This window comes from Quercus robur, chromosome 2, assembly GCF_932294415.1.
Source record: "Quercus robur chromosome 2, dhQueRobu3.1, whole genome shotgun sequence".
Taxonomy (NCBI): Eukaryota; Viridiplantae; Streptophyta; class Magnoliopsida; order Fagales; family Fagaceae; genus Quercus; species Quercus robur.
The window spans coordinates 39381355-39397726 of record NC_065535.1 but is presented as its reverse complement, the minus strand read 5'-3'; the positions used below and the strand labels follow the sequence as shown (position 1 = coordinate 39397726).

Sequence of the window (16372 nt, the reverse complement as noted above, 5' to 3'; positions counted from 1 at the left end):
CCCATGGCCACACCCATCTGCAACCCACGAAACCCATAGCCACACCACCTGAGACCCACCCACGGCCACACCCATCTGCAACCCACGAAACCCACGGCCACACCACCTAAGACCCACCCACCATACCAAAACCCAGCAAGCCACAAATCACAAAATGAGAATCGGATCTCACCTCACAAATCATAAAAGCGGCAACCCAAACCCCACGAATCCGATCTCACCTCCAATGCCCACGAATCCGATCTCCACACCACCTGAAACCCACGGCCACACCCATCTGCAACTTACGAAACCCATAGCCACACCACCTGAGACCCACCCACAGCCACACCCATCTGCAACCCACGAAACCCACGGCCACACCACCTGAGACCCACCCACCATACCAAAACCCAGCAAGCCACAAATCACAAAACTGAGAATCCGATCTCACCTCACAAATCATAAAAGCGGCAACCCAAACCCCATGAATCCGATCTCACCTCCAATGCCCACAAATCCGATCTCCACGCCGATGCCCATGAATCCGATCTCACCTCAACGCCGAGAGTCTTGGGTCTAAAGAGAGTCTTGGGTCTGAAGAGAGAAGCATCTAACTTATCGGAGAGAGTCTTGGGTCTGAAGAGGCAGAGAGCAGATGAGAAAGAGAGAAGGAAGAGAGAGAAAAGAGAGAAAAAATGAGAGAAGAGAGAGAAATTTCCGGGTTAAAAACGACCTCAAGTATTAAAAAATTATTATTTTTTATACCATTCAGCTATAGTACCATCTTACATTTAAGATGGTACTGTAGCTATATGCCAAAAAAAATTTAGCATTTCCCATATGGCCTTCCAGCTGCTGAGAATGTTTTGGGCTTGAATGGTAAAAGGAGCTTACATTTGGCATTTAGCCTTTCCAATGCTGATGCTTACGTACTTATATGCTATAAATATGCTAATCTCATTTTTTGTCTCGAATTGTTTAAAGAACCAAATGCCTGTGCAACACTGCAAAATATATACATACATACATATATATATATATATATATATATATAAAATAATATCCACTAATTACCACACCATGTAATATTACAGGTAGATAATTGAATATCCTTGGCTCTAATTGGCCAAAAGATATACCTACCTATGGGAAGTGTGACTGGAATCATTTACTTCTATGATATGATGCTAATGCCATTTGTCTCTAATTGTTTAAAGAAGCTCAGGCGTTACTTCTAGATAATTGGACTGCACTGCAAAGGTAGCCCATTTCTTTCCCTGCCTGTACAGTATAAGGGCCTCATGTCATTGTAATGCAACAAAATCTGTTCATCAGAGATTTATGATTAATTATATTGCATTTGCAGGGCATTATAACATTCACAAATTCTAAGCCTATTATTACCAGTCAGCTGCAATTAAGCATAGACTTGATCATCCAATTAATCACTTTGTACATCTCATGTAATGGAAGCAGTGAAGTTTTTGCAATTTGCAACAAGCCAATAAAGTAGAGACGATTATTAGGCACAACAACATATCAAAAAAGTCGAATGGCCCACAAGTAACCTTTGTTTATTTTTGGTAATCAACTGCTCTCTCCAGCATGCATGTTACCTTCTTGTGCAGTGGCATTAAGAATCAAACTTCTCCCATGTGGAGGTTGCATCATGTAACTAGCTACTTGCATTCCAAATCACTTCAATTACTTTTTATACTCTCTGCTCTATAATAGCTCCATTTTTAACTTACTTTTCTTGCATTGTTCTCTTACACTCTTAAGCGTGCATTTGGATTGACTTACTACTCAAACTAGGTAACAGTTTTTTCTTTTGAAAAAAAAAAAGCTAAACCAAACGCACACATATCCCCATTGCCTAAATTCATAGTGTAAGGGAAAGGTGAGCAGATCACATGAAGTACCTTAATCACATGTGCCTCATAATGCAATTGTTGTGTGGATTCCAAGTTCCAAACAAGAAAGGTTTGTACTTTGAATTACAGAAGACTAGAACACCCACCATAGGCCGGTAGGATTAACACAAGGCATAATTATCTCTATAAATGGTGTTAATCCTGGTAAGCTTTTCCTTTAGTTGAACAAAATTAATACTACTGTCTTATTGCTTGTGTATGTTTGATTTTTGAGGGTCATCTGAATATAAATGTATACTTTATGTGGAACAACAAAGGCAATATACCATTTAATAGGTCTTAGTCAATGTTTTCAGTTCCTTGTTGAAATGCTTATAATTTTGAGTAGGGAAGTCCAACTAGATGCATTGCACCAATGCCTCGGTTCAGAAACAATGCTGATTAAATTCCTGGCAAGGGAGGTAGACAGAGACGATTTGAATGGTCCATTTGGGTCTTGAATCCTGATTCTCTACCTACCAACAAACCTCCCCAACAACCCCCCCCCCCCCCCCCCCCCAAACCCCCAAAAAAAAAAAAAAAAAAAAGAAGAGGAAAAAATGAAAAGACAATCAGTATGGTTATAACGTTATTGTGAATAGATGATATGATATTATCATATAAGAAAGCCATGGTTGTGAATTGAATATCGAAGATTGCTTTCCTAATCAATCTCATATAATGAATAAAACCTTGATTGTCCCTCCACCTCCCGTGATTATTTGAAACAAGTTCTTAAATGGCTCTTGCTAACCATAACAATAATTATGAGGCCCACAATAGTTAATTAGAATCATAAAACAAGCATATCCTTCATTATCTAACAACAAAGGGCTATATTTCAATATTTATTTTCTTTTCCTTGCTCCAAGTATTTCAAGCATTGTTTGAGTGTCATCCGTTTCTTTTTAAAATCCATTTATTTTAAAAATATAGATATTGTAAGAGTTCAAATGATAATCTAGTGGTAATAACATTAATTGCGATGCCTTCATATTTATGATTTGAACCTCATCTCTTCCTCTCTCACTATCTACCTATTAAAAAAAAAAAAAAAGCAAAGATTATTTTACTATAAAGATTTTGTTTTTCATGAATCTAAAGCCATGCTTTTATTTTTATTATTATAGGATCATCTAAAAACAGGTATGATATCACCTCATTTAAAGTTTTAAACTCAATTCTCATTAATTATTTACTATAAGATAGTTGTTCTTAGATAGGATCATGATATTTTCCATGGGCTTAATTTGACCATTATCAGCTCATTATTAACAGTCACCACTACGCAATCGCTTACAATAAAAAAAACAAAAAAAAACACTACGCAATCAGAAACACTTGAGAAGTTCAACTTAAAGTATATATATAGTTATAAGTCAGCCCAATTAGCCTTGGCCTTAGCCCAACGTTTTCACCTTTTACAGCCCACAAGGTTAAAAAACAAATCCCTGTCTAAGCAATAGTCCATAGCCTATTAATTATTTATTATTCATCCTAGAACCTGTAGTGGAAGTGATATTCCAAAAACAGTAAAAATGTTTAGCTCAAAAAGTGAAATAGTTTTACAGTGTTACCCCTGAAAAATTTACCTCCCTTCAACTTAAGCTCACCCAGACCCAGGACAGCAACAGCAAGCAAAAAAGTATAACTATAATTAATAAGCAGCTCTCTTATCCACATAAAATCCCCCAAAGCTTGGGCATAACAATAGGAGAGCTCCCAAATTAGCTCCCAAGCCAAAAATCACACAGCCCACCCTGACACCCCCCCCAGCTTTCCTTGTCCCCAAACCCTTCAAGGTCAAACACCCCCACCACAAGTTTCTCTTTCTCTCTCTTTCTACTCTCTCTCCAAACCCAACACGGTTTTGACTCCACAAAGATTTGAATTTTATTACTATTATATAATATTTTTTTTGAAGCCATTACTATTTATTACTATTATATAATTAATAAATTAGTAATTATAACTTACCAAAAAAAGTGTATTTATTAATGGAATTTATGATTATTTTTTAAATATAAAGAATAATTTTAGATCGGACGGCGATCCACCAATGGAAAAGCAATTCACAAACTAAGAAAGAAAGAAAGAAAGAAAAGAAAAACACCCAAAAAAAAAAAAAAAAAAAAGAAGAAAAAACCATATTTTTATTATTATTATCATTTTTTTATTTTCTCTCTCTTCCCCTGTTTCTCTCATTCTCTCTCTGTGTGGGGCTTCCTGTGTGTGAAAGCAGTCTCTTTGATCCATGGGAATAAAAATCTGTTCAAAACCCAGATACCAAAATAGGATTTTGTATTGAAATCAGTGATAGGGAGGCCTAAATTTGATTTGGGTCAATCTCCAATGCGGTCTTATAGAAGACCAATAAAAAACAGAGACAACAGCTATTGTTATTATTGCAACAGCGGAAAAACACGGAGAAATAGATCTGAATTGGGTGGTGGGTGTTATAGAGGGAGTGGGCGTGAGCTCGGATCTGATGGTGGAGATTGTTTTGGAAGTGGGTTCAGAGAGTCGGGTTGGGTCATCAAGTATTGAATTTGGCATTAATAATAATATTAATAGAATAATAATAATAGAGGAGGAGTTGGAGGTGGTGGTGGTGGTGGTGGAGGAGGTGGTGGGGCTGCATAGACGACGATGCAGCTTCACTTCTCGCCCAGCATGAGAAGCATAACTATCTCTAGCAGCAGCAGCAATGGGTTTATTGACTTGATGAAGATCAAGGTCGCAGCTCGCCATATCTCTTATAGGACTCTCTTCCATACCATTCTAATCCTTGCTTTCTTGTTGCCCTTTGTCTTCATTCTCACTGCTGTTGTTACCCTTGAAGGTGTCAACAAGTGCTCCTCATTTGGTACTTCATATTTTTCATCTCTTATTTTTATTTATTTATTTTTGTGTGTTATAGATCTTGGTTTCAATTGGCTTGTTTTGTTATGCCCATCTGTGGATTCTTTGTCAGGTTGATTTGTGTAGCTGAATCTTATTGTTTTCTCGATTGATTTATTGGGTTCAGTTTTGGGTTTTGTTGTGATTGGTGTAGCTGAATCTGATGGTTTTGTTAAATGATTTAGCTGGATTTGGTTTAGGGTATATGCCCATTTGGTAATTATTTGTCATTTTGATTTGTGTGGCGATTTTGGTGTAATGCTCATTTGGTGATTATTTGTCATGTTGATTTGTAAAGCTGAACCTGATTGGTGTATTAATTCGGTTGGATTGGCTTTTTGTTCTAATGCTTTTGTGGTGGATTTTTTTTGTCATTTTGGTATTTAAATGGGTTGCATTGGTTTTAAATTGAATTCTATATATTCTGGTATGGTGTAATTGATAATGGTTCATCTCATAAGTTTGATATTTGTTGGTACTTTATGTTGGTTTACTAAGGACTTGTTGGAGTGTTTATATTGTTGAACATGTGAAATGAATAGACTCTTATCAGAAATTCAATTGTTTTGTTTGATTGAATTTGAGTATGAATTGAGAATTGATATTTTTTTTAATGATATATGCAAAAAATTGTGATCGGATGATCATTGCATGTTCTTTTTTTTTTTTTTTTTCCAAATCCATAGATTATTTACACATGTTCCAGCATCATGTGATTTTAATATTTGAATTCCATTGTTGGTTCTGTTTTTCTGAATATATTATAATTCTCTATATTGATATTGAGCTTCAACTTTAGTATTTGCAGAATTTTGAAGAGAAAAAATTGGTTCTTTATTATTATTTTTTATGCATCTTGCTTATCTTCCTACTTGTTCATGATTACTACATAAAGTATAAATTTGGCTGTATTATAGTCTACAATTTCTTATTCAGTTCCCTTGTGTTTGCTTTCTCTGGCCTGCTTTTTTCATTCATATGCTAGTTAGATCAGGCTTTAGAATTTTTTCTTAATGATATCATAGTGTTTATGGCAGACTCATAAATTTATCCCTGCTCTTCTGTGCTTCAGATTGTTTAGGTAGGCGGTTAGGACCAAGGTTTCTTGGTAGGGGTGATGATTCAGGGGTAAGTAATACTTCCTTGATACTTTAATTTTGTATTAATTATCAGCAATGAAATTCAGTTGTTCTTTTAAGTCTACAATGCTTGTTATTAACTTATGATGGATCCTTGTGGTGGTGGTGGTGGTGATGGTGCAGCAGAGACAGGTTAGAGACTTGTACAAGATTCTTCACCAGGTGAACACTGAGGAAATCCCACATGGTCTAAAGGTGCCAGATTCATTTAGTCATCTTGTTTCCGATATGAAGAACAACCAGTATGACGCAAGGACCTTTGCTTTCGTGTTAAGGGCAATGGTATGTTGCATGTGAAAGAAATATAAAGCTGTTTAGATAGTATTTTAATACTAGAAGAGAGGGTTTTTGAAAACTGAGGTTTCCTCTTTTTTTTTTTTTTTCCCCATCATCTCGCAATTTGTCAAGATATCAATTTTGAGCCTTCTAAATCACTTTAGATCTTTGGTAATATTTTTAACATTTGTAGCTCTGTTGGGAGATTGTATGTTCTTTTGGGATAGTTTGCTCTAAACCATTCGGTCTCCTCATTAATGAAATTACCTAAAGAAAGAAAAAATGTAGTGAAGGAGATGAAAAGTTTCCCTGTTATGTGCCCCAAAATTATGACCATCTGGTTCTAATTTTAGTAGACATCCAAAGCATTACAAAACATAATTTAAGTTTCTCCTATCGAAAGTAAGATTGATTGTCATTTTTCCTTTTTAGTGTGACTCTTGTAGTCTTACGAGTTAATTGCAAAAGGTATGTACTAGTGAACATGCTTATGTTGGATGACTAGATGCCTATAGGTCAACAACAATAACAACTAAGCCTTAATCCCTAAGTTTAGAGTTGGCTATAGATCCTCAGCAAATTAGCCAAGGTTAAACACATGTATTCTTGTTCTCCATTCTATTCTATTAAAAGTCATACCTTCTCTTACCTTCTTAATTGACATGTAATTACTTCTTCTAATGTTATTTTAGGTTGTCCTCAACTTTTTTTCATTCCCTAGACTCTAATCAACTCACTCTTTCTCATAGGTTCCTTAATTTCTCTCCTTTGCACATGCCAAACCATGTCAATCGATTTTCTCGTCCTTTTATCAATAGGGGTCACCCCTATTATTAAGTGAATGTCCCCATTTCGATACATGTTGATAGGTCCCATGTATAAATTTAAACTTACAACATGACTTCTTTGATTCAAATAAAAGTAGACAGGGTTGTGTTGTGCATACATGATTGAATTATTCTTGGGGATTAATTTGTATGTTTGGCTTTTTGTTCAATTTTGTGGTTCAAGACTTGAGTTCTATGCTCTGGGTCAAAATAGAATAGAAAGGAAAGGAGAGAGGGGGGGGGGGGGGGTTTGAAAGATATAGATCTCATCAAACTATGGTACTTTACCTTTTGACTTTCTTTGCTTTTGACAAAAATACACATCTTGATGATTAAGAGTAATATGAAAGGCACTAATTTGATGGTCGTTATTTATCAAAAAAGCTAATTTGATGGTCGTTAAACTCCTTAATGGTACCATAGCGTATATTTCTGGGCAACTTGATTTGTTGCGAACAATTCAATGCGGGGATTTGAAAAGTTGTTATGTCAAGAGCCTTGAAGCTCAACTGGTTGGTACCTCCTGGTGTTTCCAATGGAGACATTCAAGGTTCAAATCCCCCCACCTCCATTTTAACTATAAAAAAAAGGAAGCTGTTATGGAAAGTAAGGGATAAATTTAGATTGGTGAAGACATTTTTGAGAGAAGAGAGGAACCATTGGAGGATGTAGGGTGTTTCCATGTCTCAAGCTTTTTCTACAGTATCTTAAAGTTCAAGCTTGCCTGTAAATATATGACTCTGAGCCTTACAAAGTTTAGTAGGAAGTATGATATTACTGTTTTATGGTGAAGATATCTTGAGTTCCCTGATTGGTCCTATCGTATGTGTCTAAAGCTATTTCACAGTTTTATAATTTGTCTGTCGCTCTAGAAATCTGAGTTTTAAGTGTTTATTGAGTAGGAAACACAGTATTAGTTTTATAGCCTTATCAGTGGCTAAGGGGTTGTTTGGATTTTTAGTTTCCATCACCCATAACTCTGTTTCTATCACTCATAACTCAAAATTGGTGGGTCCCACGGCTGAGTAGTGTGTTTGGATGTGTTTCCAGTTTTTGTTTCCATCACTCAATTCTCTGATTTTTGAGTGATGAGTTATGGAAATTAAAAACACATTTTAGGTGTTTTCAAGTTATCAAAACTGAGTTTTCATAGCATTTTGGTAATTAAACACACATACATGGGACCCACGGTCAGAGCAACATCACACCAGCGCACCTTTTGATACTACTTGCAACAACTCTCTTCATCAATGGGAACCAGATCACTCCTCCATCTTCATACCACCATCTTCTTCTTTTTTTGGTAACCTATACCACCATCTTCATACCACCACCGATCGGAGCTCAAACCCATCATCTTCTTTTTTTTTTTTGGTAAACTATACCACCATCTTCATACTACCACCGATCGGAGCTCAGACCCACCATCTTCTCCATCCTTCCAAAATCAAGAAACAAACTTTTCAATTCAAACAATACCCACAAATTTTTCAATTCAAACAATCTCCAAAACAAACCTCAACCCAAAACAAACACAACCCCAACTGCACAAAAAACAAACCGGGTAGGATGTTTGTGTGTGGGTATTGCTTTTTTTCTTCTCCATTTCCACTGTCAGCACCATCATCTCAGTCTTAGACCCATAAAAAAAAAAAAATCAAGAAACAAACTTTTCAAACAGAACAATACCCACAAAAAATCTTTACAAATTTCACCGATAAAACTTAAGGGATCAATGAAAAATCAAGCCTTGGTGACGGTGGGTTGAGAAGGTGGGAGATCGGCACTGCCGCTACATGTTGGAGGAGATCAAGTGGCCCTGGTGACGGTGGAGATTAGCGCCGCAGGTCCGATCGTCTTCTATCTTAGCTGGGTTCGGGTTTTTGTTGGGAGAGTAACAGGGCAATGGTGATTGAAGGGGAAGAAAATGAAATGAAAAGAGTGAGGGTGAGGCAGGTAGGCTAACATAACTTATGACATGGTGCTCAGGTATGGGTCCCACAAAAAGTAGAAAAAATTGACCGATGAGAAGCTGAAAATAGTGTGCCAAATGGGTGGGGTTTAGGAAATTAGGGTATTTTTAAGTGATAAGTGATGAGTGACGAAAATTAAGTGAGGAGTGATGAGTGATGAAATTTTAAAAACCAAACAGCCCCTTAGTCTTGCAATTTAAGTTCTGCATTGCATTTTTTTTTGTCACAATATGCTGACCTTTTGTTTGCTTCTATGTAGTTTAATTTCATTTCTATATATGCTCATGAGCATTTATACACCATTCCTCTAGGTTGAAGGTCTTGTGATATAGTTTTAACTTGGCATTTGTGCTTGCTGAAGCCCTGAGTTTAGTCCTATGTTGTTGGTGAAGAACACAGTGCTTAACCTTTTTCCTTTTGAGCTCAGCTTGTTCATCTATGCCCAACTCTAAAATTTGGAGATGTGATCTTGATGCAGCGTTTGTTGCTGATGGAAAATTTTTTCACCTTCTAATGTTAGTTTTCTCTAGCATATGTCCAAAGTTTTTACTATATATATATACGCACACTTTTGTCCTTATAATTTTGCTTTACCTGTTGTATATGCCCTGCATACATGGGTGGTGCTTTTGAGCTTTTTTAATGAACTTTACTTATAAAATAAAAAAATAAAAAATCCACGTCCTTATATTCATTAGCTTGTTACTCAGGGATTCTGTTGTATTGTTACTTTTGTTATTAAAAAAACAACCACCACCAAGCCTTTATCACAAAACTTTGGGGGTGACTATGTTCGGCCACATATATTCTTTATCTTTTTTTTGTCCTATTGAAAGTGATACACTCTATAATCTCCTTAATTAACATGTCATTTTTACTACTTCGACTAATGTTATCTTAGGTTTTCATTTACCTTTTGCGTTCCCTTGACTTGAAGAAGCTCACTTTTTTATTAGTGCATTAATTGGTATCCTCTTAACATGATCAAATCATCTCAAACAATTCTCCCTCGTCATCAATAGGGGTCTCCCTTACCTTCAAGTGAATTTCCTCATTTCAAATCTCATCTTTCCTTATATTCCCACGTATCTATCTTAACGTTCTTATTTCAGCTACACACATTTTATGAAAATATTGCTTCTTAATAGCCCAACAATTAGTGCCATAGAGCATAGTTAGTTCTTATATTACTCTACGATCATACAATACTCTTGATGCACTTCCACACTTTATCCACCTTATTCTTACCCTATTTTTTACATCCTCTTTAATTTCTCTATCCTTATGAATTATTGATTCTAGATATTGAAAGTATTTTATTGATCCAAGTGGAGGGAATGATAAAAGGTAAAGGAAGACCAACAATCACATTAGTAGAAGTAAGGAAGTAACAGAGCATATGACTTTAGATAAAATAAAATGGAGGAAAAGAATACATGTGGCCAATCCTATTTAATTTGCTGAGCATCGATAACCGACCCCAAAATTTTGGGACCAAGGCTTTGTTGTTGTTATACAGACCTTTCTATGAAAAGCCTTTATTTCTCTTTGCCTGGTTAGACCACAAGATATTGTCTTGTGTGAGATGCATCTGAGGAAATTTTAAAATGTTTCTTATATACAAAATTAGGAAATTTGAAATCTCTTTGCATAGGCATTATGGGAACTTTAAGTTGGTTGTGTCCTAAGTTCTTAACTACAAGCTTGACCTTTTTTTGAGCTGATAACTCCTGTATCCTATATATTTTGATTAAGATATTCTTGATATTACTTATCAAAAAAAGAAGAAGATATTCTTGATATTGACTAATGGTCCTTGTTTTTGGGTTTTGTCATGATGAGCATTTTAGTCCTTTTTGTTCCCTAATAAGGAGCATAATGAATTTTGGGGCCATGTAAGTAATGGTTCTTTTCATCTAGCTTAAACCAGATGATGCATATGTTTAGATTCTCCACTGAGAATAAAAATTGTACTCAGATGGTTGGAGTATTAAATGACTTTTATGAGGTTCCAAATTTCTTTGTATCCTCTAGGCGTCATGGTGGATAAATACTAATATGGCTGACGCTACTAGTGTCATGTTGGAGCCTTAGGAAGGGAAAAGTCTAGGACTTCTCTTAGAAATATTTGTGAAGTGATTTGGCTATTGCTATAACTTGGGGAGTACTAATTATTTGATCATGAAGACACCTTTAATGATTGGAGGAACTATCACTATATTTCCTCAACTATTTTTACCTTGGGTGGCATGTCTTGATTCTCTGGTGTTTTAGGGATTTCTTTCACATATTTGGTATGTGTTTGGATGCCGCTTATTTTGCCGAAAACTTATTGCTAAAAACAATAAAAAAATAATTTCTAGGTTACTGTTCACTGCGAAAACACTGTTCAGCACTGTAGCTTTGCCTTAATGCACTATTCATGTCCCATGAACAGTGCAAGAGGCGCTGGTCCAAAAAAAAAAAAAAAAAAAAGGCAAAACGCAGAAACGCGAACGCCAAAACGTGATCCAAACGGAGCTTTGGTTTCACTTTTTTGCTTTAGCCCTTTTTTGTATCTTTTCCCACATTCCTCTAATTGTCTTGTTTCATCTGTCTTTTTATAGCTAACTTTTTTGTCTATATTTTTTCTTCACTATTTATACGCTTTATTTTTGTAAGAAATGTGTATAAGGAATCTTTTTTTATTCAAAATATTACTTGTTTGCTGGTGAATCTTGGGGTCTAAATTGACAGGAAGGATTGTAATTTTAAGGAGAACGACCTTTTTTATTTTTTTGGTAGTGAGAAGTGTTCAAATATTTATCCTTATAAAAATAAGATTAATTGTTTACATATCCTTAACTTGATACTAAATTGTTTATATATCTGTGCTGGAGCTTAATGATTGCATTTGCTGTACTAAAAGTATTGGATGTTGTCATTGGCAGTATGAAGGGATGTTTGTTTAGAGAGAGAGAGAGAGAGAGAGCACATTTACTCCTTCCTCTCATTCCCCCTCCCCAGATGGAAAATCTTAAGATAACTTCAGCATATTTTCAACAAATGTTTTGTTTATTTGCACAGATGGAGAAATTTGAAAGGGACCTTAGGGAGTCAAGATTTTCAGAGCTGATGAACAAACACTTTGCGGCAAGTTCCATTCCTAAAGGGATCCACTGTCTGTCTCTGCGTTTGACTGATGAATATTCCTCCAATGCCCATGCACGCAAACAATTGCCTCCTCCGGAATTACTCCCTTTGCTCTCTAACAATTCTTATCACCACTTTATTCTGTCTACTGATAACATTTTGGCTGCTTCTGTTGTTGTCACTTCTACTGTCCAGTCCTCTCTAAAACCTGAAAAAATTGTCTTCCATGTCATCACTGACAAGAAAACTTATGCGGGTATGCACTCATGGTTTGCATTAAATCCCGTCTCCCCAGCTATTGTTGAAGTGAAAGGCGTTCACCAGTTTGACTGGTTAACAAGAGAAAATGTTCCAGTACTTGAAGCTGTAGAGAACCAAAATGGAATTAGGGATTACTACCATGGGAATCATATTGCAGGGGCCAATCTTAGTGATACAACTCCACGGAGATTTGCTTCAAAATTGCAAGCTAGAAGTCCAAAGTATATATCCTTGCTGAATCATCTCCGCATTTATATACCTGAGGTAATTACATGCAATTTGAGACTGTTCTTTTCCCTTATTTAGTTTCTGGAAACCTATAATTTATGATGCTATTAGTTTATTCAAGAATACCCCCCACCACACCCCCCCCAAAAAAAAAAAAAAAAAACTGTTGCTTGATATTGTAGGCAGTTAATGCTTTGAATGCTTACTCTGCTCCTAGTTGGAAATGTAGGCCAAAATTTTCTCTCATCTCCTTCCCTGCATAACCCTGATGTTATGGAGAGCTGTAGACCCCTAAGTCACATTAGTGATGACAAACAAGTCTCATTAACAATGGTCAAGAATTTCATCAACTAGGATGAAAAAAAAACTTGGCATACAACTGGGGCTGTTAGCTATCAGTTTCTTGTGAGTTAAATATATTTACTTAAATTGAGTGTAGTAAATTCTAAAAAAATATTGGATTGCTTTGGGTTGTTTATTGAATTTGTTTTGGGTGGCAATGATTATATAGTGTTTTGTTTTGGATAAATTTTCTTTATTTGTATGACCTTTTGCATTTCATCCAAAATAAGTGTGCTGATTATTCCTTTCACGTGTTTTTCTCTGTACACAGCCTGTGCATTGGAGTTGCACCCTTTTTAGTTTTTTATGAAATTATTTACTTATTATAAAAAAAAGTGTGCTGATCATGTATATTGAACAGCTCTTTCCAAACCTCGACAAGGTGGTCTTTTTAGATGATGATGTCGTGATTCAGCGTGATTTATCTCCACTTTGGGAAATTAACCTTGGGGGAAAGATTAATGGAGCTGTCGAAACTTGTAAAGGTGACGATGAATGGGTAATGTCTAAGCATTTCAGGAACTATTTCAATTTTTCCCATCCCCTCATAGCAAAGCATTTGGACCCTGATGAATGTGCATGGGCTTATGGGATGAATATTTTTGATCTCCGTGCCTGGAGGAAGACAAAGATAAGGGAAACATATCATTCTTGGCTGAAAGAGGTAAACCCAAGTATTCAGTTTTACTGGCAAACTTGTTATTTTTGTTTATCTACTTCAGGAAATAATGTGATTTGCTATCTGCAAGAGTGTCTATGCCAAATATTTTTCCTAACCTCTTTATACGTTCCTTTTAGGTGCTGGGTATGAAGTTTTATTTTGGGTACTTCTTATCAAAGATAATTAATACAGTTTAGGGTCCATCATTCTCAGGCAATTTAAGTTCGTTACTAGTTTCTGGATTTCAAAAATGTCAATTTGTTTTGAAGTTTCTTAGATTATGCAAATTTCGTGCTTTTACCCTATTCTACCCCCTTGTGGAAAAATCCTAGTAAAATGACAGTATTTTTTGAACAATGATGTTTCAACATGGGCCAGAATTTTCAAATGTTGGTTCCTTTTCTGGTGGAGTTCACTGTTGATTGTATTTCACATGGGCAATTGTTCATCTAACTATAGCTAAAGAACAGATGCATTGCCACAATTTAACTTAGATTCTGGTTTTTTTTGGTGGCAGAATCTGAAGTCAAACTTGACAATGTGGAAGCTTGGAACCTTACCACCAGCTTTGATTGCATTTAAAGGTCATCTTCATCCAATTGATCCATCGTGGCACATGCTCGGCTTGGGCTATCAGAGCAACACCAACATTGAGGGTGTGAAAAAGGCTGCAGTTATTCACTACAATGGCCAGTCAAAACCATGGTTGCAGATTGGCTTTGAGCATCTCCGGCCATTTTGGACCAAGTATGTCAATTACTCCAATGATTTTATAAGGAACTGTCACATATTGGAGTCGTAGTCTATCAGGTAGAGGTGGTTTAAACAACATAGATGGGCCTGGAAAAGACACGAGTGATACAGGTTTCATATAAGTTTTTTTGTGGCTCGGAATTCTTTTCGAGATTTATTTGAGAATGCAAGAAGAAAATTGGCCAAAGGGACAAACCTTGCAAGGTCCAGATTTGCTGTCATCCCCTGCACTGTTGCAGATGAGGACTAGCATCACTAGCACGGCATGAGATTCATTCTTTCAATCTGTAACATAGCAATCCGTCCTTTATTTTTTGGTTGAGAAAAGGATACTACTATTGGTTTTCCATCAGGGGAGTCCTGCCTGATTTCTTAGAGCATATTCTGAAATAAGGTGGAAATATACAAAGATAGAAGGTACTGTTGTTAATGTCATCATGTTGTTTGGTGCAAGGAAGAGAAAGGCTAGGATAGACTCCCCCTTTAGCCCAGGAATGTTCTTTCCCTTCATTTCTTTTTGTTGCCTTCATTTTTGTTAGTACCCATTTTTTCCCCTTTCATTTGATATCATCATTTAGGGCAGATCATGAGATTGCTCTGTTACAGGTCCCATTCAAATGGAGAACTGTTCTTAGGTTATATATCGGTATTTGTTATGTACGATTCATGAGAGACATTGAAATGTGCAGAAAATTCTTTTTCCCAACTTTCTTTGTTCTTTCTGTTTCATGATAATTTCAAATTACTGAATTTATTTTATTTGGCACCCAGCCTTGTATTCATAATTTCATTCAAAAGAAACAAAAATAGAAGCTCATTCTTGCCCTAGTGGCCTCTTTTCTTTGATCGCCCCTTGGCAATTATAAATAAATACACTTAATAATAATATCATGAGCAATGGGGTTGGTATAATTTAGATTCTGACAGCTCATGATCATTCAAGGCATTCATTCCATTTATTGGAATTTGAGTTTTCCATTGTGTTTGGCATAACATTCCAAGGGAATCAATTATATATATTGATTATTAGTTTTGTATTTTATGCACTGCAGTCTTTGGTCTCACACCATTCCCTTCAACTGCTCTAGGAAACATTGCGTCATTCTAATGTCATATCATGAGGTTGATGTCCAAAAACTTTCCCTTCAATATTTTCTTGCTGATTAGCTGGAGATTTTCTACCATAACAAATTTGATGGAAGATTCTTGTTCATGGAATTTGGTGAGTCGATGATGACGAAGAAACCCATTTAGAATTGCTGTAATATTTTAACAATCCCCACAGCCGTATTTGGTAAATTCCGGTCTTTCCAGGTCCATGGGGATGGGGCCACGTTTCATGATTCATCGACGAAATTGCCCATTTGATTGGACCCTTCGGCATTTTGCTTTTCTAATGTTTACTAAACAACTTTCATTTTTCAATAAACTATTTGCATGATTGGCACTAGATTGCATTATTCTTCCAAAATCTCAACGGAGAATCTGAATAGTTCTTGGACTTGTCAGTTGCCCATGCTATCAAACATGATGAAAGTACATATATAGTTTCAAAGACATCAGATATGCATGATGCATGCACCAATTTTACTGTCTATCACAACAGAGGGAATTGGTTAGATATTACATCTTGTTCTTTCATAGGATTTGCATTCTGCAAATGAATCATGTCTCTCACAACTTGTGGACTCTATACTACTTGTTTATGAGAGAGAATACATATGTTGGATACACAAGATACCTTTCCTTGATCAAAATTCACTCACATTATCAACCTTATGACATTAACTTGGATATAGGTTGTTGTACCTTGGGGTATGATGGTATTGTGTCCACAAGACTTGTGAATTGGAATAGTGATACCTTGTTTCTTAAAAAAAGAAAGAAAAAAAAAGGTATAGTAATACCCGTATCTAAGGATTGATTGGCATCATAAATGCCCTTATCCTTTAGAAATTTAAATGCAAATCTTACATACTTCTTT

The 16372-nt window shown here is 36.0% G+C and overlaps 1 protein-coding gene across 2 annotated transcripts; it reads left to right on the top strand.

Moving 5' to 3' along the window:
* The first annotated feature begins 4057 nt into the window (after nucleotides 1-4057).
* On the top strand, nucleotides 4058-15094 carry LOC126713655 (probable galacturonosyltransferase 14). Of its 2 annotated transcripts, none has more exons than XM_050413479.1 (6): nucleotides 4058-4761; nucleotides 5869-5924; nucleotides 6062-6217; nucleotides 12078-12668; nucleotides 13336-13638; nucleotides 14153-15094. In XM_050413479.1, the coding sequence occupies exons 1-6, from the start codon at nucleotides 4545-4547 to the stop codon at nucleotides 14435-14437; spliced, it is 1608 nt and encodes a 535-aa protein (XP_050269436.1). In that variant the 5' UTR covers nucleotides 4058-4544; the 3' UTR covers nucleotides 14438-15094. The 2 variants fall into 2 exon arrangements, with proteins under 2 accessions (XP_050269436.1, XP_050269435.1); XM_050413478.1 differs by having other exon boundaries at nucleotides 4059-4761; nucleotides 6059-6217.
* The last annotated feature ends 1278 nt before the right edge of the window (nucleotides 15095-16372 follow it).

What these genes read in the sequence shown, in the direction of transcription:
- LOC126713655 (XM_050413478.1), top strand. Translation starts at nt 4,545, where the DNA reads ATGCAGCTTCACTTCTCGCCCAGCATGAGAAGCATAACTATCTCTAGC. An exon ending in GTAGGGGTGATGATTCAGGG is followed by an intron (nt 5,925 to 6,058) that starts GTAAGTAATACT and finishes GTGATGGTGCAG; the next exon opens with CAGAGACAGGTTAGAGACTT. An exon ending in TCCGCATTTATATACCTGAG is followed by an intron (nt 12,669 to 13,335) that starts GTAATTACATGC and finishes TATATTGAACAG; the next exon opens with CTCTTTCCAAACCTCGACAA.